Source organism: Miniopterus schreibersii (genome assembly GCF_964146895.1).
Source record: "Miniopterus schreibersii genome assembly, chromosome: 1".
NCBI classification, from domain to species: domain Eukaryota; kingdom Metazoa; phylum Chordata; class Mammalia; order Chiroptera; family Miniopteridae; genus Miniopterus; species Miniopterus schreibersii.
In genome coordinates this window covers 14,541,814-14,568,407 of record NC_138101.1, presented here as the reverse complement: position 1 = coordinate 14,568,407, position 26,594 = coordinate 14,541,814, and the positions used below count along the sequence as shown (strand labels likewise).

The 26,594-nt window shown below is 36.0% G+C and overlaps 1 protein-coding gene across 3 annotated transcripts in view; it reads right to left on the bottom strand.

Moving 5' to 3' along the window:
- Nucleotides 1–26,594, bottom strand: part of STIM2 (stromal interaction molecule 2) — a 136,347-nt gene that overhangs the window by 25,157 nt on the left and 84,596 nt on the right. For all 3 annotated transcript variants that reach the window (XM_081123439.1, XM_081123438.1, XM_081123440.1), the window contains exon 4: nt 620–731. In XM_081123439.1, coding sequence (XP_080979565.1) covers nt 620–731 — 112 coding nt within the window. The remainder of the gene's footprint in view (nt 1–619; nt 732–26,594) is intronic.

The following is a 26,594-nucleotide window of genomic DNA, read 5'->3' as shown; positions in this document are numbered from 1 at the left end:
TATTTAACTTCTCTCTGACTTGGTTTTTTTAATCTGTAAAATGGGGATAACAATACATACTTCATGTTAACCATGAAGCTTAAATGAGATAATATAGAGTACCTCTATGTAATATGCACTTAAAAATGGCTGCTATTATTTACATTTTGTTTGTTAAACTTCATTTTTTAAGGTTTAATTTATGGTCACTAATACTAAGTGGTTATTGTTGTGATTAAAAGAATGCCAGTGAAGAAGGCTCTGCAAAGTAACCCATTCACACAGAACTTTTCATAAAGGCGGATCTGTGCCAGATGAGTAAGACTGTTGTTCTTTACCTATCAGGTGGTCAGAGGCTGGCCTTCTGATGTTACCTAAAAAAGATATAGCTGGCCCACCTCATTCTCAAAATTACTTTTCTGGGGTATAAGTTTTTTAAAGGGTATTATTGTTTAGACAAGAAAAATTGATTAAACTTGCAAAAACTCATACCTTAAAAAAATTTAAAAATGAATGTATCTATAATATATTCTTTGAGCTCTTAGCTATAAAAGTAACTTGCATATTTGGCAATGAAAAGTAACATGTAGCATATAATTCCTCATTAGTGGAAAAATACATTTGGATAATAAAGACTCACCTGGGAAGTGTTGTTCCTTTGACATTATTGTCTCTAAAATTCTTCTCATATTGGGGTAGTTCAACAAATTCTATCAACCACTGAAGTGTGTCCTCAAGGGTCCAATTATGAACTACACAAGATAAAAGGGGAAGGTATATTTTATACACACCTGCTTTCAGAATTTATATAAATTATATCTATATATACACATAAACAAATATATAACTACTATAACTTCAGAAGAAATAAAGATGTTAGATTGAACTTTTCAATCCAATCCAATCAAAGCTAAGTACTAAAATGGTTTTTAGCATTCTATGAGAGCTAAAAACAATGAAGACATACCTCCTACCCTTAAGGGCTTACAATCTAGAACAGAGAAAATATATAAAAGAAACAAAATATTAGCATGGTTAATTCTAAAATAAGTATCTATGCAAAGTTTGTGCAGGATGAAACAATCTATTATTTCTCTGAATATAGAAAGCTTACCAGAATATATTTATTCATCATTCTTCCCACATAAAACAGTAAGCCTTCTGCGTACTGGGTTCTTTTCTAAGCACTGGGAATATGGTAATAACTAGATGAATAAAGTCTTTGCCCTCATGGAACAAATTATCTTGGGAGTGGGGAGGGGCAATTTATGAAAGAAAGAAGAAAGGGTGGGGCAGATTTCAGATACTGATCAGCTATTAAGGAAGGAAAGATGCCAGGACAAACCTCTCTGAAGAGCTGTTATCTAGACTGAGACCTAAAAATTACAAGGAACCAACAATGTAATGATCTAAGTGAAAAATATTCCAAACAGAAGGAAAAGCTAATGTAAAGGCTTAAGACAGGCATGCACTAGCTGTGGCTGAGAGATAGGAAGAAAGTAGTCAGAGACTCCAGATCAGAGAGGATTTTTTAAAATTCTGGACATTTTTCCAATTTCAATAAGAAGATGGTAGGGGTAAAGAAATCTATTTTTAAGATATCAGTCTTCAAAATGTGGAGAATGCATTATAGGAGACAAGACTGAAAACAGAGAGAAATAAGGAGACCATTCCTTATGTATCTGTCCAAGCAAAAGAGGTTACTGCCTTGGACTACAGTGCTCTTAGAGAATATGGTGACACGTGGTCAGATTCAGACATATTCTGGGATAATACTGCTAGATGTACTGATAAAATGGGTGGGGGTTGATAGCTAGAGGGGGAAAAAAGTACAGAGGGTGGTGCCATTAACTGAGATAGGAAAGAATGGTGGGAACAGACTGGGGAGGCAAGTAGCGGCAGGTGGCAGAGATCAAAGTTCTGTTTTTAGACATGTTATGCTTAAAGTATGTATTAGATATTTAACTGAAGATAAACAGTAGCAGTAAGATAGACAAGCCTGAAGCGTAGGAAAAAGTGAGGTAGGAATGGAGGTATAAACTGGGGGTCATCAGCATACAGGTTAGGCTGAATAAGGGCTCCTAGGAGAATGAGGATGGCTATTAGTGGATTCTAGGGGAGGGACCCAAAATCATGATAGCCAACGTCTTCTCCAGGACACTGATTTTGAATTAAGCTTTCTATAAGCACTGTTTCCTTTCAGCCTTTAAAAAAAATTTTACTAGGCACTAACATGATTATCTCCATTTTGGAGATGAGAAACTGAAAAGTTAGTGGGACCAAAAGACAGTAGCAAGATTAAATTTGAACCCATAAGACCTGACTCTATGCTACTCCGAGAGCAATAATATTAATAAACAGTAGACATATAAACAAGCAGTTAAACATGGGAAGCAACTCAGACATTTCTGTTTGAAGAGTATAAAGGACAATGATAGTTTATCCAAAGGATGCAAATACACTTGAAAAATGAAGAGCTCCATATTATCTGCATTTAATTTGAGGATTTTGGAAAACAAAGTGTTTATATGCCACAGAAATGGTCAAAGGAAAGTGAAGAAAGCAAGTGAGCAATAAAAGCAGATCTGGGAATCTATCTGTGTAAAAATGAATCTGTCTTTTTCATTATTTAAAGAAAAGCTTAAATAAATCAATAAAAAGTTAACAAAAATTCATTTAAAAATTACATATGGTAGTTGATAATTTTATATAGAGACAAAGCTTTTACTATTTTTTCATGTATTCCTGCCATAAGCTTGGATATGTGCCTGAGGCTACTATATCCATTTAGCCAAATAACTTACAATATCAGCCAAAGATACATGCCCTGGGTACCTTCCACTAAATTTAATACAAAGTAGCCTTTTTACTCTTAAGTTTCTTCCTTTTCAAGAAGAACTGCATTAAGAACTGTCCTGTTTTGACTGCCAAAAAACCAGCAGGGCAGTGGCATCACAAACCCACACAAAAACCTCAGCCAGAAAATACGATAAAATTCTCTGTCATTTCTAGGCTGTTCAATCAATCAACAACAAAAGGCCCTACCCTAAACACACCAGGACATCAAAATATTCCTTCAGTTCCAATGAGCCCAGAGAGAAAGACAGAAAAATCAAATGAAAAATAGTATGTAGTTAAAAGTGCCCCAATCCTAGTATTACTCTACCTAGTAAATTGAGTATTATAGTGGTTCTAAAGTAATCTTCTTTACAATGACTCTTTAAAACAACAAAATTCTAATACTGATCACAGTTTACTTCGGGGGAGGTTCACTTCTTGTGCCAGTTGGTTCCTTTGGGATGCCTAGTAAACACCTTCACTTCTTGTCTCATGACCAGGACTTGCATCCCATCTTAGCCTTTTCTGCCCCAAACACACTAGCTGTTTTTCAGTTCTTAGGACAGATCATTCTATGGCCTTCCTCAGGGCCTTGGCATATGCTGTTTTATCAGTATGAGACCCTTTTCTCCATTCCTATGACTCATACCTATTTACTTTACAGAGTCTTCATATCTCAGTTAAAACTTTCAGGGGAGCCTTCCCAAACATTGCTATATGATCATAAATCACTCTGTACTTTTTATACATAGCATTTAACTAATTATATTTATGATTATTATTTCAAGCTTCTTGCTCACCATTCTATCCCTAGCACTTGGTACACAAAGAGTGTTCAACAAATTATTTATCTATCCTCTTGAATAAGTGAAGTAGAACATGTATAATTGACAAGTATTATCAAAATCTATTTGCACAGTTTAGTGAGGAGACCCTAATAAACAGAAGTGGACATTTGTCTGTATAAGAGTTCTTTTTTATTTTATTTTATTTTTGACAGTATTAGGAGTTATTCATTTAAGAATTATCTGGTTCCTTATTATCTGCCTCTCATTGCCCTTTCACAGGTACTGCTGCTAAACAGCACTTCCACCAGAGGATAGGCAGAGAAAGATATGATATTCCCATAAAAGATATATTTTCCTATCTGCAAAGCTACTGAAATGCCAACTTCTACACTTTTAAGATATTGTTTCTGCAATGAATTGTGCCAATGCTATAGGTTGGTGTCTCTAAGTGATTTGGGGCAATTGATTCTGAGGCCAACAGAAAGAGCTCTGGAAAGAGACCTGAATCTAGTCCCAGCTGTGCTGATTCACTGTGACATCACAGCCAGGTTATTTAACTATGTATGACTCAGTTTCTTAACACACAAACTAATGAAAACGAGCTAGGCCCTCTTTAAAATTCATTCAAATTCTGTTCCTATGATTCCATTATAACGAACGAGAATTGGTATTTAAAATATTGCTAAACTGTTACCCTAGAACAGTAGGTTAGAGTACTGAAAGGAAAAAAGAACTTTCAGGACAGCAGTAGAAACTGCTGCTAACATTTATAAAGTATTGATTAAACACCAGGAGATTTGCAAACGTTATCTGGAATAACTATTGCAGCAACCCTTTGAAGTAGATACTTTTATCATCATATTGATACTAAAAGTTTATGAAGGTATAATTTCTTAACTAGGTATACCTGATTAGTAAATGACCCAACCAGGTTTAGACCAAGTCTGTTTCTAGAGCTGTTAACCACTGTGCAGTAACATTGCCTCTTTAGTTAGGTAAGTGGTCCTGATAATCAAATTAGGCCCTACAAGTAGAAGTTTATGCTCCAGCCATACTTGCTGCCTTATTTTCGGCTTCCTGAATGCACCATACTCCTCCATGCCACGCCTTCAACATGGCATGATTTTCCCTACTCCTTCCTTCTTCTTCACCAGGCTTGCTCTTCCTTAGCCTGTAAGACTTGGACCAGGAACCCCATCCCTACCCATCCCTTTCCATGATCACCTGTACGTGCATCTGCCACCGGACTTCACATACCCTAATATAATTGTCCATGCCTGTCTCACCTCCTGGATGATGAATTCCTAGAGGGCAGGAACTTGTTCTTCTACCTAATACAGTGATTATTATTAACACCATAATGCCACATTCACTTGATATAGGACTTTACATTTTTATTATACACTTTCACATATATTTTCATTTAATCCCCCACCAACTACATTAGAGAGATAGCTGTTACTTGTACAATGTATACAGAGACCCTTGGTCAAGAGAGGCCAAGGAATCGCACACGTGATCACACGTGTCTAGCAACTGGGACAGCTAGCATCTGAACTCTAATCTTCTAGTTCCAAGTTCACTGCCAATACAGGTGGCTCATGATTTGGAATAACAGCTCACTGGTTAACTCTAAAACTTGAAACACAATTTCTCTTAGAAACAAATCTTTCAGACATATAATACTAATACTAACATAAGAGTCAACATTATATATGAGTTATCGGTCACAAGTCAGTGAATTAATGGATGCAGGATTCCACTAGACACATCAAGTACACACTGTGGCCTACTGAAGGCCTGAAGGTAGTAACACAATGGCTCAGTGGAGCTATGCCAGTTCTTCATCATAGGGGTGACTCCTATGACTTAAAAGGGGTTCTAACAGACTGAAAGGCAAGATTTCAAACAGCCAGGGGATTCAGAGCTGGAGAAGGGGTCAGGGGCAAAGGAGGTGATGGGCGCAGCGGAGAGTGGGGACAGGTGGTGAACAGAACAAAAGCTCCAGGAGATGAAAGAGTGTGAGGATGGTGGATGGGTTGGTGGGGGCACGTTTATGGGTTTTCACAGGAACAGAGGCAAGATGAGGCGTCTCCTCTTCATTGTCCCTCTCCCTTGCTGCTATCAACAGGGCTTTTCCTACCATAGGAAATGATGCTCTTGATTCTGCACCAAAATAGTTTCCCTTTCTCCCCTTCCTACTTGCTACTGTCAGTTCCACTATCATATAATTATTTTGGATGCTTAGCAAAGATAAAAAATGATAACTGGGCCTAAGTGGAGAATGCTTTTAGAAAGCAGTTGGATCAGCAAGAATGGGGGGAATGAAGAGACAGTAAGAGCTAGACTAGCCAGCCACCGAGATAGGGAAACTAGTATTCCTGCGGCCACCAGCTGAAGCAGCCTTCTAAGGCATATACACAAGTCATACACAGGTACACCCTCCAGCTGTAAGTAGGAAAAAGTAAAGTGCTCTCTCCTTCCCCTTAATCTGTATAGTACTTACTTATTCTACCAAACAGGTATTATCCTAAGTGCTACCTTACATTGTAACTACTTGCTTCATTACATCTTATGTCCCTACTATGTTATATATTGTAAACTTCCATAACAGGCACCATGCAGCTCAGCATAGAGTTGTCATTTAAGTATTAGTTGACTGTATAACTGACTTTTTTCTTCCTTACAGACAAGCACCTGTTTTGTTTTGAACTGTCTACTTGTTCTCCCACAGTTGTGTGATAGACAAACAATACTGTTTTCATGACATCTCATTTCAAAGCAGCAGCACTGGAAAATCCCTGACTCCCTAACAGGATCACTAGGACCTATATAACATAATGGAGGTCAGAAGGTACTACTTTATAGCTGTGTGTTTGACAGCAGAATGAGATAAGAATTTGTGTGTGCTTCCAGTCCAACCCTGCCTTAAGCACAAATCAGTATGAAAGATAAACGTCAAAAGATTAAAATATCCATATTTACTTGCTCCTTTCATCTATAAAAGGCAATCTTATAAAACCAATGCACCCAGTGCACTTAGCCATATACTTATATTAAGTTACAGGCCTAAAAATACAAAGCAGCTTAGTGAAGTAGCACCATATAAGTTTTCATCTGTTATATTTAATATAAGTACATGCTGTCCTAAAACACCTTCAAAGTTGATTTGTGAAATCACCTACATACTGGGGGGGGGGGAATTTCTAATTATTATAAAGTATTAGTGTGCATATAGAAATGTTAATAATAGCAGTGGCTAATATTCTGTGAGTACCTGACACTTTCCAGCAACTCTGTGAAATGCTTTTCATGAATTATCTCATTAAACTCTTTCAACAACGCTATGAAGTAGGTTTTAGAAGTAATATTATAATCTTGGTGTACAGATCAGGAAGCCACGGCTCAGAGAGTATTGAGTAACTTGTCTGAATTCACACACCATGTAAGTAGTAGAGATAGGATTCAAAACTATGTCTGTTGATTTCAAGCCCCAACTCAACCATTAAGCTCCTTCTCCTGTCCTTCCCCCATATGCTGACAAAATTTCCAAATACAGCCAAACTCACCATCAGCCATGTCAGACCTTGGATATAATAGACACATCACTACATTTATTCTGCATTTCATTTCTTAATAGCTCTCTTACTAGTTCTGAAACACTGCTATAATCCTAAATTTATGATAAAAAACCATTTGTGATGTTATTAATGTTAAGAAAGCCACTGGCATAAATAATGTATTTTAGAGAAATCAACCTCTGATATAATACAGTTTAATACAGTACAGTTAAATACATACCACTTTCCAATAAAGCATGACAACATCTTATAAGTACCAAAGGTTTGGTAAGAGGGTCAGGAAGGAGAAAGAATAAACATTATTAATGAAAGTAACTATATTTAAAGTTGGCCATATGAAATGGTTATTGAAAAAAAGTTCTATATTTTGAAGCTTCTCTGTTATAAAAGCTAAAAACTATTTAGTTTAAAAAATTACTGACATGTTAATATGAAATACTACTGTATTCTAAAATATGAGTACACAGCAGTATCCACCACTTTTCTAAATTCCATTTCCACTGAGAATTTTAAGCCATATAAAAGCCTCAGAAGTTCTCTGTACAGTGACAGGCATACTTATCACAGGAAAATGCCATTAAACTAAAGTTCAATATAGCAGGACTTCGATAAAAAGCAACTTTAAATGTAATATAAACATTAAAATTAATCTTTTAAAATATAAGAGATGAAAGTTTAAGCCTTCCACATTTCATCTTAGCTCAGTTTATAGACGTGTGGTGTCACTTCTAAGCGAGACTTTACTGCTCAGCTGCTCAGCACAGTCAAGACAGGCTTATCTTTAGAACAGTGCCAGAATGAGAGCGCCTCGTCTGCACACAGGTCAGCGGAGCATGTCTTTGTACTGTGGACTAAATTCCTGCAACATGCTATATTTGGACACCTAAAAGTCACAGTCTGAATTTGGGAAGTCCAGATATTAGTAGTAGTGCCAAAGAGGAAACACACTTTCTTTCATGAGCTCCTTACCTTTTGCCATGCAAGAAGAATGTGAAATTTTTAGGCAGACTAGGTAAATGTTGGTAAATGTCTGAACATTCAGAACTTAAAAATTATCAGGGCATTCTCCTCCCAACAGTGGTGCATTGGTCACCAAGGGAAGGCATTACTACTTTTTCTGTTGTAAACTACAATCTTATTATCATTAAACAGAATGTACTATCAACATCTAGTTTCATGAAGATGACAAGAGATAATAAAGACATATCTTAAAAATAGAAATTAGAGAAACATTGAGTCTCAAAACTATGACTGTTCTAAAGATTAGCTAAGAAAATGTATTTGGAAAAGACTCTTAGGAATGGTAAAGGCATTCTACAAACGTAAATTTATAATCATAATAAAATAAATATAGAATCAGAAATTTTTGTAATTAAGGAAAGTCAAGAAATATACTTTCTTTATAAGTGATTCAACAAAATCAGTGGGCTCAATGGCTATAAGGGAGCTAAATGTTTAACCCGGTTTTTCTAATTATGTCACTCTACCGTCACTGAAGATACCACCTTAGGGAAAGAGGCTGAGTCTCTGGTTATTCATTCTCTCATTTCACTGTCCCTCGGCAGCCAACAACACCGAGCTGAGAAGAAAACTAACATTTCACATCAAATAAAAGTAAATTCTTTAAGGGCAAATAATACTTAATCATGTCTATGTCCCCTGCCGGTTATACAATGCCAAAAGCACAGCAGGCACTAAAGTGTGCAATGGCAGCTACCTTTTCAGACCTCAGTGCTCGGATGAGTGAATGGTGGCAAAATAACTCTATTAGCCAAGGCTGCTAGAAAAACGCCACCTTCATTCGCTCTTTTTAGTGGAATTTCTAGATAAAGAAATAAACTCTTTCAGAAGTACAATTAAGTTTCACATAACTGAGAGGATGCTGTTTTTCAAATATGTTAAAAACAAAAATTCTACTTCTAAATCATAGCTTTACAAATGTTTCCTTTAATTTACTGCTATTAAAATTGTCAAAAATGCTCAATTTTTTTTCTCCTGGAATTTGAAAGTTTCTTCAAAAGATTTTCTATGCAAGTAAAACCAGGGATTCTTTTATTCAGCAAATATTTACTGAGTGCATAGTAATTACTACTGGGCAATGAATAAAATAAATGTAAACCATCAGAGTCAAGGAGTTACTGCCAAGACTAGCAGAACGCTCGATGTAAAAAAAAAAAAAAAAAAAAGTACTGACTTTAAGAGGGAGTTCAACAAAAAATGAACACAAAGCCCAGTTAATAAATATTTTCTAAAGGATATAAAAGGCCAGTTAAAAATTGAGCTTTCACACCTCGTTGTCACACAATCCCCAAGTAAGAAGAGGCATTACATTCCAAACTTGTTAATGCCAGTTTCTTCTAGAATAGAAAAAAGAAATCACTGATTCCAATGGGAGAAGCATTTTCAAGATAGTTTTACTTGGGGAAATTTCTGTTTGATCTGCAACTTTTTCTACCACAATTAACATTTTAAAAGATGACAGCTCACAAATACTATTAGCTGTATTTAGTTGGTATATAGCACTTTCCTACTTAGCCTTCACTTCTTATATACAGTAGTGTTTGAATTAATTATTATTAATGTGAAAACAACTTTCAGGAAAACTTCGCTTGTTTTGTGAGTACTGACACAATGGTTAAAGCAGTAAAATATTAAATAGCCTCCCCACTCACAGGGGACTTTTGTCAATAGCTAGAGTTATATGAGGAAGGGAAAATGTGAATAATGTGCTTCAGTAATAAAAATTAATGCATAAAAATAGACTCATTAACACAATGACACCATATAGTGTTCACTCAGACTTTCCAAAGTTTTTTCCAATTCTCAAATTCATTTCAAACCCTTTCAATTGTCCGCACTGGCCAGTGTGGCTCAGTTGGCTGAGCACCATCCCAGGCACCAAGAGTTTGCCCGGTAAACTCCTGATCAGGGAACACGCCCAGATTTCAAGCTCGATCCCTGGTAGTGGGCATGCACAAGACAGCCAATCAATGTTTTTCTCTCTCTTTCCATCTCCATTCCTCTCTCTCTCAAATCAACAAAACATTTAAAAAATAAAAACAAAAAAGTTAAAAAAAAAACACCTTTTAATTGCGCAGCAACTGCCAGGCTCCATATCAGGATGGGAAGACAGACTAGCAGTGGCCAGAATCTGTATAATGGAGACCCTGGGGTATGACTCTGTGAAGGCAGAGGTCCCTACAAGGCAGTCGCCTGAATGAAGTAACAGTGCAATGTGGTCAGGAGACTGGCTATAGGCAGAGGGACTGAGCAAATAAGAAAATATATTGAAGATAATAGAGTTAGGTTTTCATTCAGTGAAAGGAATTAGAAAGACATTAAGCTAGAATTAACTCAGGAGTGTTGGTATCAGTGTGAACTCATAACTTTTAATATATAGAGAGAAATAAATATCGGGGTGTTTCTTAACTTTGTTCCCTGAGAGAGCCTGAGATAGAACACCCCAGTAGCAATGAGCAAACCTAGTACACAAATACTGGTTTCTAAATATCATCTCAACTAAAAGTAACCAGGAATCCTTAGAGAAACAGTTGTTTCCAGGGCCAGGGATGATAAATAACAAAATGAGCCTGGAACATCCTTTTGGCTAAAAGTAAGGAAGGGCTCAAAAATGATGAAGATACACATATAAAAGAACACAGAAGCCAGTTTGAAAGGCCTCTCACTAGCCACATTTGGGATAATTTAAGCCTTAAAATAATGATAACAGCAAATTACAACCCACTGAATAAAATAGGAAAACAGAAATCCAGGAGCACACACTGATGTAAATAAATAAATGCAGATCAATCTTCAGAATAATCGTAAGATTTGAGATGTACTATTTCTCCAGCTTCTATTTTCAAGATATGTCTATTATCCCCTACCTCTTCACAGGACAAGGTGTTGATAATACACTCTGTTTAAATCTGTTCCTTACAGTAGAATGCAAATTAATAAATAGAAGGAATGATGAAATTTTAAAAATTGCAATCTGGCAACCATCAGAATAATAAATTCAGGCAAAAAATATCGACGGATGTTAAAACTAGTGGGTAAAATGATATGAGGAATGTGATTTTACAAAGTCTCCAAGTTTCTCTTCACTTACAAAAAATTAATTACAAAGGTGGGGATAAAGTGTCTTTATAGTTACAGAAATGTAGAAGATAGTATCTTAATCAAGTGATCAAAGGTAACACCACCAGAAATAGGACAAACTGACATCATGTGCCACTCAAAAGAATATAATGAAAAGAATCACTTCTGCAACAGTCCAGCCCAAAATGCATGACCTGGATCTAATCATATGAAATCAAACAAATCCTAATTTAGTTATAATCTACAAAATGACTCTTTTGAAAATTAGTGACAAAAGACATGCAAGTCCAGGAAATACTAAGAAATTGTTCTGGATTTAAAAAGAGCTGGACAGCTGGGTATGATGCACAATCCTGGATCCGTTGGCTATAAAGGTCATTATTAGGGCAAATGGCAAGACTGGAATGAGGGTCTCTGGACAAAGTATGTGTGAGCGTAATTTGTTCCGGTCTTGCAACTTTTCACTAAATTTGAAATTCAATTAAGAAATTAAAATTTAAATCTTGCAATTCTTTTTCAATTATGTGAGTAGAGAGTTCTAATAATTGTTAACTTCTCTATTACTTTTAGCTTGTGCCTTTCTTCATAAAAGGTAATCTTTCAACAATAGGGGGAAAAAAGCAAACACTAGGCCCTTATTAGCTATCAAGTATTGTTCTAAATTCTATATATTCATTAACTCATTTAACCCTTAACATAGACCTCAAAGGTGGGTACTATTATTAGCTACATTTTATAGATGGGGGAGTTAAGGACAGAGAGATGAAGGTACTTGCCCAACGTCACAAATCTAGTGTTATGTAGAGACTTGAATCCAGGCAGTTAGTCAAGCTCCATGCATACTTTGGGATATTGTCTCTCTACGAAAGGTTTCTCAATATATCAGTGTCTAAAAGATGAGAAGCCTCCATGATTATGAAGTCTCAGAACCCAAAATAAGTTTACTTGTTCAAAATTCACATAGTACCAGGTTAAAAAATAAAAGTAAGATTAAATTCCAAGACTGGAAAACTTCTAGTAAGGATTTAGGGTAATTATCTAGTAAAGAATAAACTACTATAAAAATATTTGATACCTTTTGAAAACTAGGCTTTAAAGGAAAACCAATTATTCTCTTGGCTCTGGTTGCATTCAGTAATAACCTAAAGTGTTGGTAGTCTTTTTTAGAAATGTGGTGATTCAATTGGTTTAAAATACTAAAACATTTACACTTTATTATTTCTCTTTTATGGGTTGGAGTTGAAATAACCTGTTTCATATTTGTTTTGCCTTTTCTAACTGTCTATTTGGTAATTCCAAGTTCTGTTCTATTGTATTTTTTTGTTATCTTGCAAGTGACTTATTTCCCAGATCCAAAAGTGTTTTCTTGTTTCAACTTTTTTTTTTCAGGCCCTAGCTATGCCAAGGGGGAAGAAAGTAATTCTGCTTGCTTTGGTATAACAGCGTTGGAGACAAACCAACAAGTTATTAACAAATAATTAAATTCAGAGTTCTTCTTAAATTATAAATTGCCATTTCTTATATGTGTTTTCCATGCAAACAACTTTATTTTCTAGTAAGTAATGATTATTTATTTTAATAGAAGTGTTGACAAACCAAAAACAATAAAAGTGATCTCTAAATCCTGCCCAATCGCCCAGCCGGGCATGGTTCAGCGGCTGAGAATCAACCTAGGATCCAGGCGATCAGGGTTCAATTCCCGGTCAGGGCACATGCCCGGGTTGCGGGCTGCAGCCGATAAATGACTCTCTCATCATTGATGTTTCTATCTCTCTCTCTCCCTCTCCCTTCCTCTCTCTGAAATCAATAAAGATATATTTTAAAAAATAATAAAATAAATAAATAAATCCTGCCCAACCAATTTACCTACAATATAAACAAATTCTTACATTCTAGAAGACAAATACTACAGCCATTTGTAGTCTATACATGCCTTCAGTCTACACAAGTGCTATGACGTATTGTAGCAGTTTGGTATTTCAGAGAATTCTGCTCCTCGTTTACTATTAAAGTAAATAAAAATCAAAGACGTTGATAGTAATATCACATTAATTATTGAAAAAATACTACCCAAATTTTTCAGTAAAAATATAAAAAAATACAGCACTATAAACTACAAAACTACCATATCTTAAGGTAGCCTAGGTCACATAAAAGTACTGCCTTTCTTGGAATTGGTAACAGCAAGGTATTAACTATATCTTAAAAGTCAATAAAACTTTCTGTAATTTCATAAAGGCATGTCCTCCTAGCCAACTTTCTTAATTCCTGTATACACTTTATACGCATTGGTCCTCTAGTGTTATATGTGTTCTTTTCCTGTTGAGACGACCTCACTTGCAAACACTCATGAGTAACTCAAAGGAAAGGAACTCAAGGACAGCTCGAAGGCAGCACTGCACACCTCCCACGCTCTCAGACACAGCCAAGGGGCACAGCAGCTGGGAAGAGAATTTGTATTCTTATTACTTAAGTGTGATGAACACTATTTGCCTTTAGGGGACATTTCGGTCATGTGTCAATAATTATTTCATTCACAAGATTTCCAAACTAACTCAGAGTAGACTGTGTCTAGTTTCTACCACCTTGAATTCAATTTTCTGCTCCTCTAATGATGCTTTTAAAAATATCTACACTCCTCTTACACAGTACAGACATGCCTTGTGATACTAGGCAAATGCAGTCAGGGTTTCACCGTCAAAGTAAAAGTGCCATTACAGTGAAAAACCATAATAGCCAGGAAGATTTTGGAAAGAGGCGAGGTGGAGCAAAATTTACTGATATAGTTTCCAGTGTTGAGATATATACTAACTTATTTCATTAAAATACCAAAATGGGATTTGATAAGACATCTATATTTGGAAAATAACATATTCAATTATCATAAAATTCAGAGTAGGACTAAAAAAAGTCCATAAGAAAATCCATTTACAGTCCAGAAGTTTTTGACTGCAAATGTCAAGAACATATCAGATTTTTCTGAAGGAGTAGCTACATTTTATATCATGTGACCCATGTTGCCAGACCCCACAAGCCCACCTCTGGATCCAGAACAGCCTTTGAAGCTTTTCTTCTAGCTACTCTTCTCAAAGTCTAGTTTCTCTGGCTCATCAATCTGTTATGGCTGTTTTTCTTCTAGGTACCCCTTCTTCCCTCTGTCTTCTGAGACCAGGCTCATGATTGCCAGTGAGAGGCGGCCAGGGGAGAAAGTAATCATACGACTCCATTCTGGAGGTCACAGTGATAAGTCTAGGTATGGCCACATAACCTAAGCCAGTTACTTCCTGAATTTTTTCTAACTAGAGCAGGCAGGAAAGACTCCTTATTTCTCTTTAGTCATGAGCTTGGGAAAACATAAGCCTGAAACTTCCAGCAGCCACAGTACTACTCTCTAGGAAATGCAGCAGAAAAAAATAAAATCAAAGTCTAGAAAGAAACAGAGAAACAGATAACCAGAGTAGATTCAGCCCCTGACTACACACCTACACTATCCCATTAAGGATAGTTTTCAAATTAAGAGAGTTTAATTTTCCTCAACTGGGTCATTCCATCAATATATAAACACATTGTAAAATCTTCCTTTACATCAAATCCATCTTCAGGTAGCAGAGTTCCACTTCTCCTCTCTGTCTTCTGATTCACTTCCTCTTTAATCCGCCTCAGTCGGACTTTCACTTCCACCACTACAGTGCTACTACTTTTGCCAACAATCTTTACTTGTACTTTGCAATCCAATGGTGAGGTCTCTGTCATCTTCTCATTTGAATTTCTTGAGCTGTTGACACTGACTGTACCCTCTTTACTAAAACATGCCCTTCATATGTTCTCAGGACACTTCATATCTAACTGATCATTTCTTCTGTCTTCTTTTCTGGCTCCTCCTCTGCTTCTTGACCTCTCAGCATTAAGCCCTTCACCCCTTTGCATCATGAGCGCAGTATTTTTCAACCTTTTAACATTATTGACCCTCATCCCCAAAATGAGACTGTTCAGATTTTTTTTTACCTTATTACTTCCATTTCCAAGACATTTTAATACCACAGGTACATAAAACCTAGGCACCATCCTTAATTCCTTCCCCCTCCTCCCACCAACTTCCTGAATCCAACCCAAGAGCAAATCCTATCAGTTATTCCTTCAAACTACATCATAAATCAGACTTCTCTGCTCTCCCTCTCACCTGGTCACCACATAAGCCTCAGCAGGCCTTCCAACTCTACTCTTGCCCCTCTTCCTCAAGAGTCCGACATCCGTACAGTATCTACAGTAAACTTTTCAAAAGACGAGTCACATCGCTACTTTGCTCAAAACTCCTAAATGGAGCTAGACTTGCATTATACTTACAAAAAATCCCAAACTTTTTAATAGGCCTGTAAGATACTATGAGATCCAGCCTAGCCCCTGTATATCTCACTGATCCATCTGTCTCCTACAATTCCCCACCCCTCCAAACCCTTATGAGCTTTGAGATATACCAGCTTTCTTACAGTCCCCCAAATACTTGGAGGTCATGCTAGCCTTAGAATCTTAGCCTAGCTGATCCCTAAACCTGGAATATACTTCACCCGGATATTTCCTTGGCTCACGCGCATCAGTCAGATCTATAACCAAATATCATTTCTTTGGGGAGTTCTTCCTTGACTACATTAAGTAGCCCTCACCCTACCTGGTGACTGACTGACTATGTGTTACCCTGCTTACTTTTATCATATCACTTATCTGTGCCAGCAGTCATGTGAGTGTGTATAAAGCTACATACACACATGCAAACTGTTCCCTATCTGTCTCCCTAGGAGAGTGTTAACTTCATGAGGGCAGGATATCTATTTTGTTCAATGCTCTATCTCCAAAACTCAGAATAATGCCTATCTTAGAGGAAGAACTAAATAAATTTTTGTTGACTTAAAGAATGAATGGAGCAAGTGAGTCTGACTTTCGACACTTGCAGTTAATCAAATAATTGATGAAAGAGTGTCCTTACAATAAATTTCCCACTATTTGAGGTAATCTGAGTCTCTTTATGTTCTGTCACTAAAAAAAAGAGTTACTAAAACAGATAAATGGCTCAAACTTTAAAATAAAGCTCTGAATTAAAAAAAAAAAAAAGACATAGTCTATTGTCATTTCAAGCCACTCAACAAAGCATGTTGAACAATCAGTTATGCACAGGAATTTATTAAGCGTTTAGTTTTGTGATAAATTCAGCCTTCAGAATTTAATATAGTGCAGGTTCCATTAAAAACTGGAGTGATTACTTTTGGGGGACATTCCTGAAAATCACTCAAGAAATCTAGGCACAGTCCTAAAACATATATCCACTAACTTAAAACTCAACCTTCCTTTTTTAAAAGCTTCCAATTACACATCTTAAAGAGAATGCAGCCTAATGTCATGGCCAGATTCATGCAATTGAGCATGCTCATTAAAAACAGATAAGAGAAATTTAGACAATTACCAAAGCAGATCAGTCTTCAACTGTCTCACACTGCAATCTGGGATGTGCTTACCTTTGCTAAGGTGACAGGCTCTGGATCAGTGGGTATGCAGCTAGTACACAGAAACCTATGATTATTCACTGTAGTAGAGCTGTAGCACTATGATTAAAATTCTACCACAAAATATTTGATACTGGGCAAAACATGGAAAATAATGCCGTTAGAATTCTATATTCTTACAATATATAATTCAGAAACCAAACAAATACATATGTAAACTTACAAGGCAGGGAGTTTCTGGGGCCTCCGTCTCTATTACCCACCCTCCTTTTCCCTTTTGCAGGCCCACCTCCATCCCTCCCAAAAAGTGGAAGACATTGTTTTCAAAGAACTGGCTTGAATTCTTCTTAAGAAACAAATTCTACAAAGGATTTGAAAATGGTTAATGACAGGCCTATAAGTCAGTGTCATCTGCTAACAAAGAAATTATTCTATCAACAAGATTTTTTGGTCTATATTAGCTTAAATTCATTTTTAATTAACCTAATATCTTTTCAATCCATAAACCAACACAATTATCCATAAAAAAAATAAATGCAGATATTAAATGGAAAGATGTACTAAGATATAATCCCAATTAACAACTCTTATACATAGTGATAGTACTTTTTGAACAAAGTACTTGTTGAATTAGCACTGGCCAGTGTGGCTCAGTTGGTTGGGCATCATCCCATGCACCAAGAGGTTGCAGGTTTGATTCCCGGTCAGTTCGATTCCCAGTGGGTTTGATTCCTGGTCAGAGCACATGCCCAGGTTGCAGGTTCAATCCCCAGTAGGGGGCTTGCAAGAGGCAGCTGATCTCTCATCGATGTTTCTCTCTCCCTCTCCCTTCCTCTCTCTCTAAAATCAATAAAAAAATACTTATTTAAAAAAGACGAGGGGTCATATATTTTTTAAAACGTACTTGCTGGATTAAATTTTTTTAAATGTTCAACTTTTTAAAATGTCAGTATAGCACTTCCCTTTTTCTTTAAGCATAGTCAGATCTACAAGTCCTTAAGTAAACCCTTTACTTGATCATACTACCCATTTGTAACTACCATTCAATTGCCCTCCATTTTCTTGCCTATCCCTTACATAGAAGGGTTACTCACTGTTTCTATTTCCTACTATTCATTCACTTAAATAATTTTCTTATAGTGGTAAAATACATATAACATAAAACTGACCATCTTAACCATTTTTAAGTGTACAGTTCAGTAGTATTAAGTATTCATATTGTGTAACCATCACCACCAGCCAACTCCAGAACTATTTTCATCTTGTAAAACTAAACTCTGTACCCATTAAACAATAACTCCCCTTTTCCCTCTCCCTAGCCCCCCTGGTGACCACTATTTTACTTTCTGTCTATATGATTCTGACTACTCTAGGAACTTCATGTAAGTGAAATCATACTGTATTTGTCTTCTTGTGATTGGTTTATTTCACTTAGCATAATGTCTCCATGGTTCATCCATGTTGTAACATATGTCAGAATTTCCTTCCTTTTTAAAGCTGAATAATACTCCACTGTATGTGTCTATACCACATTTTGTTTATCCATTTACCTGTTGAACATTTGGGTTACTTCCACTTAAATTTTTCTTAAGACTTATTTTGTGTGTGTAGGTTACTCAATAACCCAAACAAATATTTAAACTGACTTCCTGAAAGTTAATGATTTTTCTTCTTGCCAAATCTAATGGCTTTTCCCCCATACAACACATTTCTCTGTATCAGAACTACTAGCTACTTTTCATTACTCCTCTCTCTATCCCCAATGAGAGAGAGAGAAAAGGTGACTTATAAAGATTCAGATACAGTTGACCGTCGAACAACACAGGTTAGAGCTGTCTGGGTCAACTTACACATGGAATTTTTTCAATAAATACAGTCAGTCATAAGCTTACAGTGATAAACATCTGTTTTATAATTTTTAAACTAATTACATGGTAAAGAAAAAAACTGATGATGGAAGTAAAAACTTAATTTCCTTCAAAAAGACAGACATTTGCTATTTCATATCAAATAAATCTATACTCTTAATTTTAAACTAATAGTAAGCAGCTCACTTTAAATACTGTGAATCAAAAATATCTAAATAGTCTACCATTTTCAACATCCTGAAAGAATTCACACTAATGCAAAGAGAAATAGAAGGCTGGCCAAATGTCAGAAGAATGCTTATTAAGGACCTCTTATTGAAGAGCACCTTAACCAGATGAGAAAGATAGACAATAACCTTTAGTTGTATTTGGTACTCTATTTAAATAGAGTAACCATCCACAGACTGAAAAGATTTTAAAGTATGAGACGTTATTACATGCTACATGATCCATCCTATTTTTAACCACTCATTCCCTCTGAGTCATGTATTTATATATGTAATACAGCACATATATGCATATGTACATGTGCATGGGAATATACTTTTATATCGTGTGTGTGTGTTCCAGAATTATGGAAATGTTTAGAATTTTTATAAATAAGCCAATAAGCCATGTTCATATTCAAATTGAAATAACTAATATCTTTGAAATTTTTACTTTCATTGTATTTGTAATTTGCATTATCTCTATTACAGTTTTTTCCAAATTGTTAAGTAATATTCAATGTAATAGAAAAGACCAAAGTAAATAAGATTTGTTTGAAAGAAAAAAGAATTTTGTAAAATTGACCATCTCTGAAGAGAGTACTATTATTAACAAATAAATCCCTTATCCAAAAGAGAAGGAATAAAATATTTGTTTCACCCAAAGGAGAATTTAATATAATGAATCTTCTGCAGTAACATAAATTTTAAAATCCAGAACTATAACCAAATTCCCTGCTACCCAATCCCTTTCCAAACCAAAGACTAGTAAAGCAAAATTTACCAGATATCCAAATGGAATTGATTCCCAACAAGTGAGGAGAGGGAAGAAAGAACAGTAAGGTGTTCAAGGAAGCCTCCTGTTTTCTAGATAGTCCATCACAGTGAGAAGTGGAAGGCCCCCATTTCTACCCTCTGCACAAGGCTCTGTTACTTACTCTAAACCTGAGGTATCCCTTGTGTCTGTGAACATAGCAGAGGAGAAACGCAGAATAATTCAGTTGTATAGAAAACCATAAGAAGTCACATTCATAAACAATTTCGGAGTAGTACTTCCTTAAATTATAAGAAAAGCTTCATCACATAATGAATTACATACTGGAAAATTCATTATTCAAGAAAGTGCAGCTCATAACATACCTATTTCATGTGTTCCCACAGCATAAAAACTCAAATTTTCCAGACCAGAAGTACAGAGAAATGTGATAGGCGGCTGGTCTCTGCATCCTATTCTGAGAGGTGGTCTATTTCAGAATAAAACCAAGAAAAAATCTATAAAAGGAAGACAAGCTGTCTCAAAGTCAAGTATCTTCCATGGATTAAAAAGGCATAATTAATCCTAGCACATCAGTCATACGCAATGACCCCACCTCTCCGAAAGTAAGTGTCCTGAAGTAGAAGAATAAGAGTGTCAGAAATCAAGGAGAAGTAGAAAAGAACTACTGTGTCAAAACCAGAACCGGTTAGCCCTAAATGAGCAGACCTGAAATGAAGGGAACGGTGACTGAAATGCTAATGCAGGGTGATACTAAGAAAGATTAGAAACTTATTGTGAGCACCCTGAACTCAATTGGATAATTTTATAATAAAAACAAAGCTGTTTTATTAGAAAAAAATAAAGGACACACTTTATACAAAATACAGAAATCAATTCTGATTAATACAGAACAGCATTTTGCGAACTGATAAAGTACTCTGCACATCAGTCAAGTAACATCTACGCTACTCTTCTTGGAAAAAACCCATGGTATCCCCAGTTTTTCAAAAGTTCACATCACACCACTTTGCTTTTATGAAAGACCTAGAAGAGCACCTGTTTTCAATAACCAAAAGAAATACAAAGAGGATTTTTACTTTTATGAAAAAAGGCAAAAAACAAAAATAGTGTTTGCTGCTTGGCAGCTAACTGTTATAGAAGTACCTGGAGCAGCGAGACTGGCACCACCAAGCTCCTTCCCCAGGAACTACACTCAACATCTCAGCATCAGGCCACCCTAGCTTTGAACTGTATCTATGAGCACCTGTGCTCTATCTTTTTTTAAAATTTTTATTGTTGACAATATTACAGATGTCCCCTTCTGTGCTTTATCTTGATTTATTCCATGTATCCATTAGCAAGATGTGTCCTAAGGTATCAGGACACTCTAAAAGATCTCGTAAGGGCATTACACGTAGCATAAATTGGGCTTGTAATTAGGCATTTCAATTATGGTGAATAAAATAAAGACACTGTGCATGCACTGAACTTGCATGCATCTACCACTGGTACTACTTACACGCAGAGAAAAAATCTTGAAAGTTACTATTGGTTCTGCTAGTAGCAAAGCGAGCTCTTTTAGTTGACATCCAGTAATAGCTAAAATGGAAAGTCTATTGCTTGAGTGACTAGGTGGGCGTACAAAGCATTGCGCATATTTATCAAATCATTTCTATTTTTACTCTTTGTTAGTGTTATTTAGGTTTAATGCACATATTTGGTATGATTTGGTAGGTTATTTTCTGGGTCTGGGAACTTTCAAAAAATTTTTCATATAAATTAATGGTAATTGCTTCTTTGTTTCACTGCATTTCTGCTTATAAAATTTTTCATAGGAACACTGACTTTCGGATAGCTGGGAAAACCTGCACTTAGATGTTGGTTGATAGCCCAGCTGGGCATGGCTCAGCGGTTGAGCATCAACCTAGGATCCAGGAGATCACGGTTCAATTCCCGGTCAGGGCACATGTCAGGGGTGCCGACTCGGTCCCAAGTTGGGGACGTGCAGGAGGCAGCCAGCTGATCAATGACTCTCTCATCACTGATGTTCCTATCTCTCTCTCTCTCTTCTCTCTCCCCCCCCTTCCTCTCTCTGAAATCAATAAAGATATATTTTAAAAATAAATAAATAAATATTGGTTGATAGAGTAAATGAGCAATATACTTGAATCACCTGTTCTCAGCATACAAGAAACTGCGCCTATAAAAGACTTTTGTTAGTGGTGCAAATAATGACACTGTCATTATGAAACTAGACTACCTCAAGAACATGCCTTCCCTTATACAAACTGCTTCCTATGGATGATAAAAACCCAGTACCTTTATAGATGGCTAACAACAGCTTCTCCTAGAACTAACAATATTGTAGAAAAGTTGGAAAGTGTTAAAACCTGAGTTAATGAAAGAGCACAAGTATTTAAAGCATATTAAGAGCCTTGTGTTTTTTTAATGTGCTATATTAATTATAAATATCCTGAAAGCTATCCAGCCAGCATGGCTCAGTGGTTGAGCATTGACCTATGAACCAGGAGGTCAGGGTTCGATTCCCGGTCAGAGAACATGTCTGGGTTGTAGGCTTGATTCCCAGTCGGGGGCGTGCAGAAGGCAGCAAATCAATGACTATCATCACTGATGTTTCTATCTCCCTCTCCTTTCCTCTCTCTGAAATCAATAAAAAAATATATTTTAAAAAAACAACACAAAAACACAAATATCCTGAAAGCTGTTAATCCAGCAGACTGCCTCCTGGTAAGAGGTAACAAAAGAGGAAAAGCAGGTTGCCTTTAATGCAACTAGCTCCTCTGGCCTGACCTGACCTCTGTAGACACACCAACACACTTCTTATTCTATTAGCGCACAGTGCTTACAGCGTATCTCAACGACTGATCATATCACATCCTTTAATTACTTGTTAAGAGACCTTTCACCAATAAAACTGTAGACAGGTGCAGGACAGAAAACATATTCTTCACCTGTGTATCTTTAGTACCTCAGACAATGCCTTGCTCATAATAAGCATTTACTAAAAAATGTTCCCTATATGAATCAGTTAAATGATTCATCTCAAGCCAGATGGGTCCAAAATCACAAGAAGGAAAAAGAATAGAATTCACTGAAAAAGGGGAAAAGTGGATTCAAGTGTTCCTTTACAACAGTTCTTAGAATTCATAATTTTTCATTCTTCCCACTCCAATCTACATTATATTAAACTCAAAGCTAGTCTTCCTACCTACAGTGAATTAATTTTCCTATAACTCTTCTATATTATCAAACTTTCTAAAACAAGAAGCTATAATAGTTCCTAATACTTAGTGCAATGATAATAAAAATGCCAAAATATGCTATCACCCCTCACATGTGTAATAAGTACTGTTAACCAATAATTTCTACAGTATATATCCTTCTTTGCTACTGAGACCAGACATAGATCAAGCTCCCTTAATACAGTGCTCTAGGCAACGACTATCAACTGGTAGTGTTACTATAAGAGTGTAATCTTACTTGCCACTCTTGGAGCAGCTTAACAGGGTTAAGAATCAAGGCTCACTAGTCTGGTCTCCCTCTCTGACTGACCCTATTGTCCACTATTCCCCAACTCAGATGCCTCTTCCAGCAATGTCAGTCTCCAACATTTCCAACATGTGCCATGTTGGCATTTGTCCTACAAGAACGGTAGTAACAAGAGATAGTCACTGAGTACTTGCCATGTGCTAGGCACTGTTCTAAGCACTTTACATATACAAATTCATTTCCTCCTCAACAATTGGATGTGGTAGATGACTTTTATCTCCATTTAACAGATGATGAAACTATGACACAGAAAAGTTAAGCACTACATATTAATAGCAAAAGGCAAATATTAAAATAGTCATTTATTCTTATCTCACATATACTGACTCTGACTCTAATAATTAATCAATTGTTATTTAGCCTTTCATCTGTGATCGTAATAATATAAGCTCCACGAGAAGAAAGGCCTTATCTTATACTTCCTTTTATCCTACCACAGTGATGGTTATGCACACTGTAAATACACAAATAAATATTGTGTTGTTGGTATCACAAAGAGAATCTGACCTTATTATCTGCAAGCCCTACAGTTTGAGTTCCTCTTCTGATAATGCTCAAAATGTGTACTGATCCTTTAACTTTTTTTTATTCCAGTCTCATTGTAACCAATAACGTACGTCTAAAAAGGCTGGTACATTTCATCAGTATTTAAAGACCCACTTACACTGTCACACTCAGAAGAAAATTCTTATGACTATTAAGGACTTATATAAAGAAAATGTTTATAAATCCTCCTTACTTATAGAGATTTAACATCCATGGTCAGGAATTTTTTTCCCCTTTATATTTCCTATTATATAACATTTACACTTTTGTTTTCCTAAACAGAATACTTAGTCATTTCTTTCTGGCTAGGCTTTACATTGAACAGCTATTATTAAGTGCCTACCTCTCTCTTCTCTCAGACAATTGCAGTTCATTTAAATTTCTAATTAAAAAAAAGTAAACCTTCTGCAAAATTTTAAAATATCTATTCAATCTGTAAAGCCCAAATTTAAATGTGACCTTAGGTCACATTTAAAACCCATGCTGAGCAGGGTAGAAAGATTACTTCATGGTTATGATGTTATAATATTTAACCCAATGAGTTAACTTTTTAAAAACAGTACATTAATCAGTTTTTTATCCACCATGATCCTTAAATCTTATATATAACCAGTAATTTTCTATCTACATTTTCCTTCATTAGGTATCTGGCTACTAATTAATTGTATTCAGCAATTCTAACAACATATTCAGTTTATCAAAATCTACCTGGTACTAATACTAGTTTTTAAAATTGCTTTTATTAGCACTGGACTGCTGTTATGTGCAAACTGCCCAAACATTCTCTACAGAAACCAAAAAAAGTGCATTCTGGTCACACTGAAATTTTCATATTGAAATCAGGATCAATTTCTGCATAACACAATTTTAATTTTCATCAGTTGACAACATTCCATAAAGATCTTGGGTACATTTCACCCTCAAGAAAATTACATACTACAGTGATAAGTATTTAGCCTAAAAGATCTGTTCATTTTATCATAAGGAGGGCTGAATCAAAAACCTTACAAAACTTTAAATACAGCTGAACATTTTGGATTATTTAGCTTTACTATAAAGAGAAGTGAACATTTACTGCCTACCAGGTATTGCCAGGAATTATGCCAGTCACTTTTACTACATTACTCATTCATATCACACAGGACTTGCATTTTATATGTGAATTTTAAAACGTGCCCAATGACTTAATGTTCATAAATAGAAGGGCCAGGAATTAAAATTGTAGAGCTTGAAAATGCACACACTTCTTATAGCCTGCCGCCTCCATTTCCACTTCCAGCAAGTTTTCAGGTAACTGAAGAAGGAGCGCTGAGGGGCTACCATTTGTGGTCTACCTCTTTATCCCCTCCAGAACTTCTGGTCAACCCGCACAGCCTATCTCAAACACCATTTTCAGAGAGTTAATTACTCCTCTCAGTGAGTTATCTCTATATCCTACAGTTACTTCTATTATTGTACATATCACCATATATTGTAATTATCTGTGTACTTTGTCTTTCCTACTTAGCTATTTACACTTATATCCCAGACACTGTTTAACTCATCTAATACCCAGGCTCCAATGCCTGCTTACCACATAATAGATATATACCTATTCTACTTGCACTTCTGTAACATGAATTAGCTTATGTGTAACTGGTAAATAGGGATCATGTCAGTATAATATATGCCACATCATTTCATATATGACTTTTCCTCAAATGTTATCATTTTACACTGCCAAGTAGCAGCAAATGGACACAAAGTTTACAGAATGCCAAAACAGCAAACTATGAACTTAATGTCCCCTTACCACTCCTTCTTCCCCTGAGCTCAATTGGCCACAGTCTCTGTCTTAGAAATGTTTGCTACTCAGTTCTCATCTTCGGGCACTTTGCCCTTGTCTTCACAATTTAGCAACCTCAACCCTACCTAAAACCTCCTTCCATTAACGTATCTTTACTTATATTTTAAGATAAAGTCCATTATCTACTATAGTATTTGTTGATTAGAAATTTAACACACCTTTATCTGTGCTAGTATTTTTATTAGTACTGTTAGTGCTCTGGTTACAAAGCTGCATAGGTTTTGAGTAGTCTGCTTCACCCCCATTATCTCCCATAAACTCTGTAATTTTTAAGTTTGTAATTTTGCAAGACATAAGTTTTTCAGGAGTACATGTATTTCATTTTGGCAGAAATGCCTGAACTTAAATGATGTTTGATGAACTGAGTATTTGATGAACCTAAATACTGATGTTCAGCATTACACATTCATTCATTCATTCATCAAATATTTACTAAATATCAAAGTAAATAAGGCACTGCTCTAGGCATTAGAGACACAACAATGATGTGCAAAGTGTAACTGTGTATGTTGGTGGATGTATGTATATGTGTGCACACATGTGTATATTTATATTTGCATTCATATTGAACTAAATAACCTTGAATTACATATTATTGTTAAAGGTACAGTGTAATCTCTATATCAGCACTTTCCAAAACTTTTCACAAGAATCATATCTCTTGTTTCCCAAAAGAACTCTTAAACAGAAATCAGACATACCAAATAAAAGCAGAACCCTACACATTCGGCACGCTCCATTCCTGAGATACTCCAGGAAACCTGGGGCTTGTCGGGCTATAATTTAAAAACCAGTGATCTTGCAACAATGCCCCGCCTTTACATGACCCCTTTAATATATAAAAAGAGTGTGCCATGGGTTGAGCATATAACTTAGGTCACTATAAAGCTTCTGGTGGAGGTTTACTTTACTGAACTCCTCTCTCTCCCCTTTCATGAAGCTGTTTTAGTAGGAGCCCTAAGACAACTCCTCCCACGTCCTAATCCCCTAAAAAGGTTATGTAAGAGATGGGCTTCAGA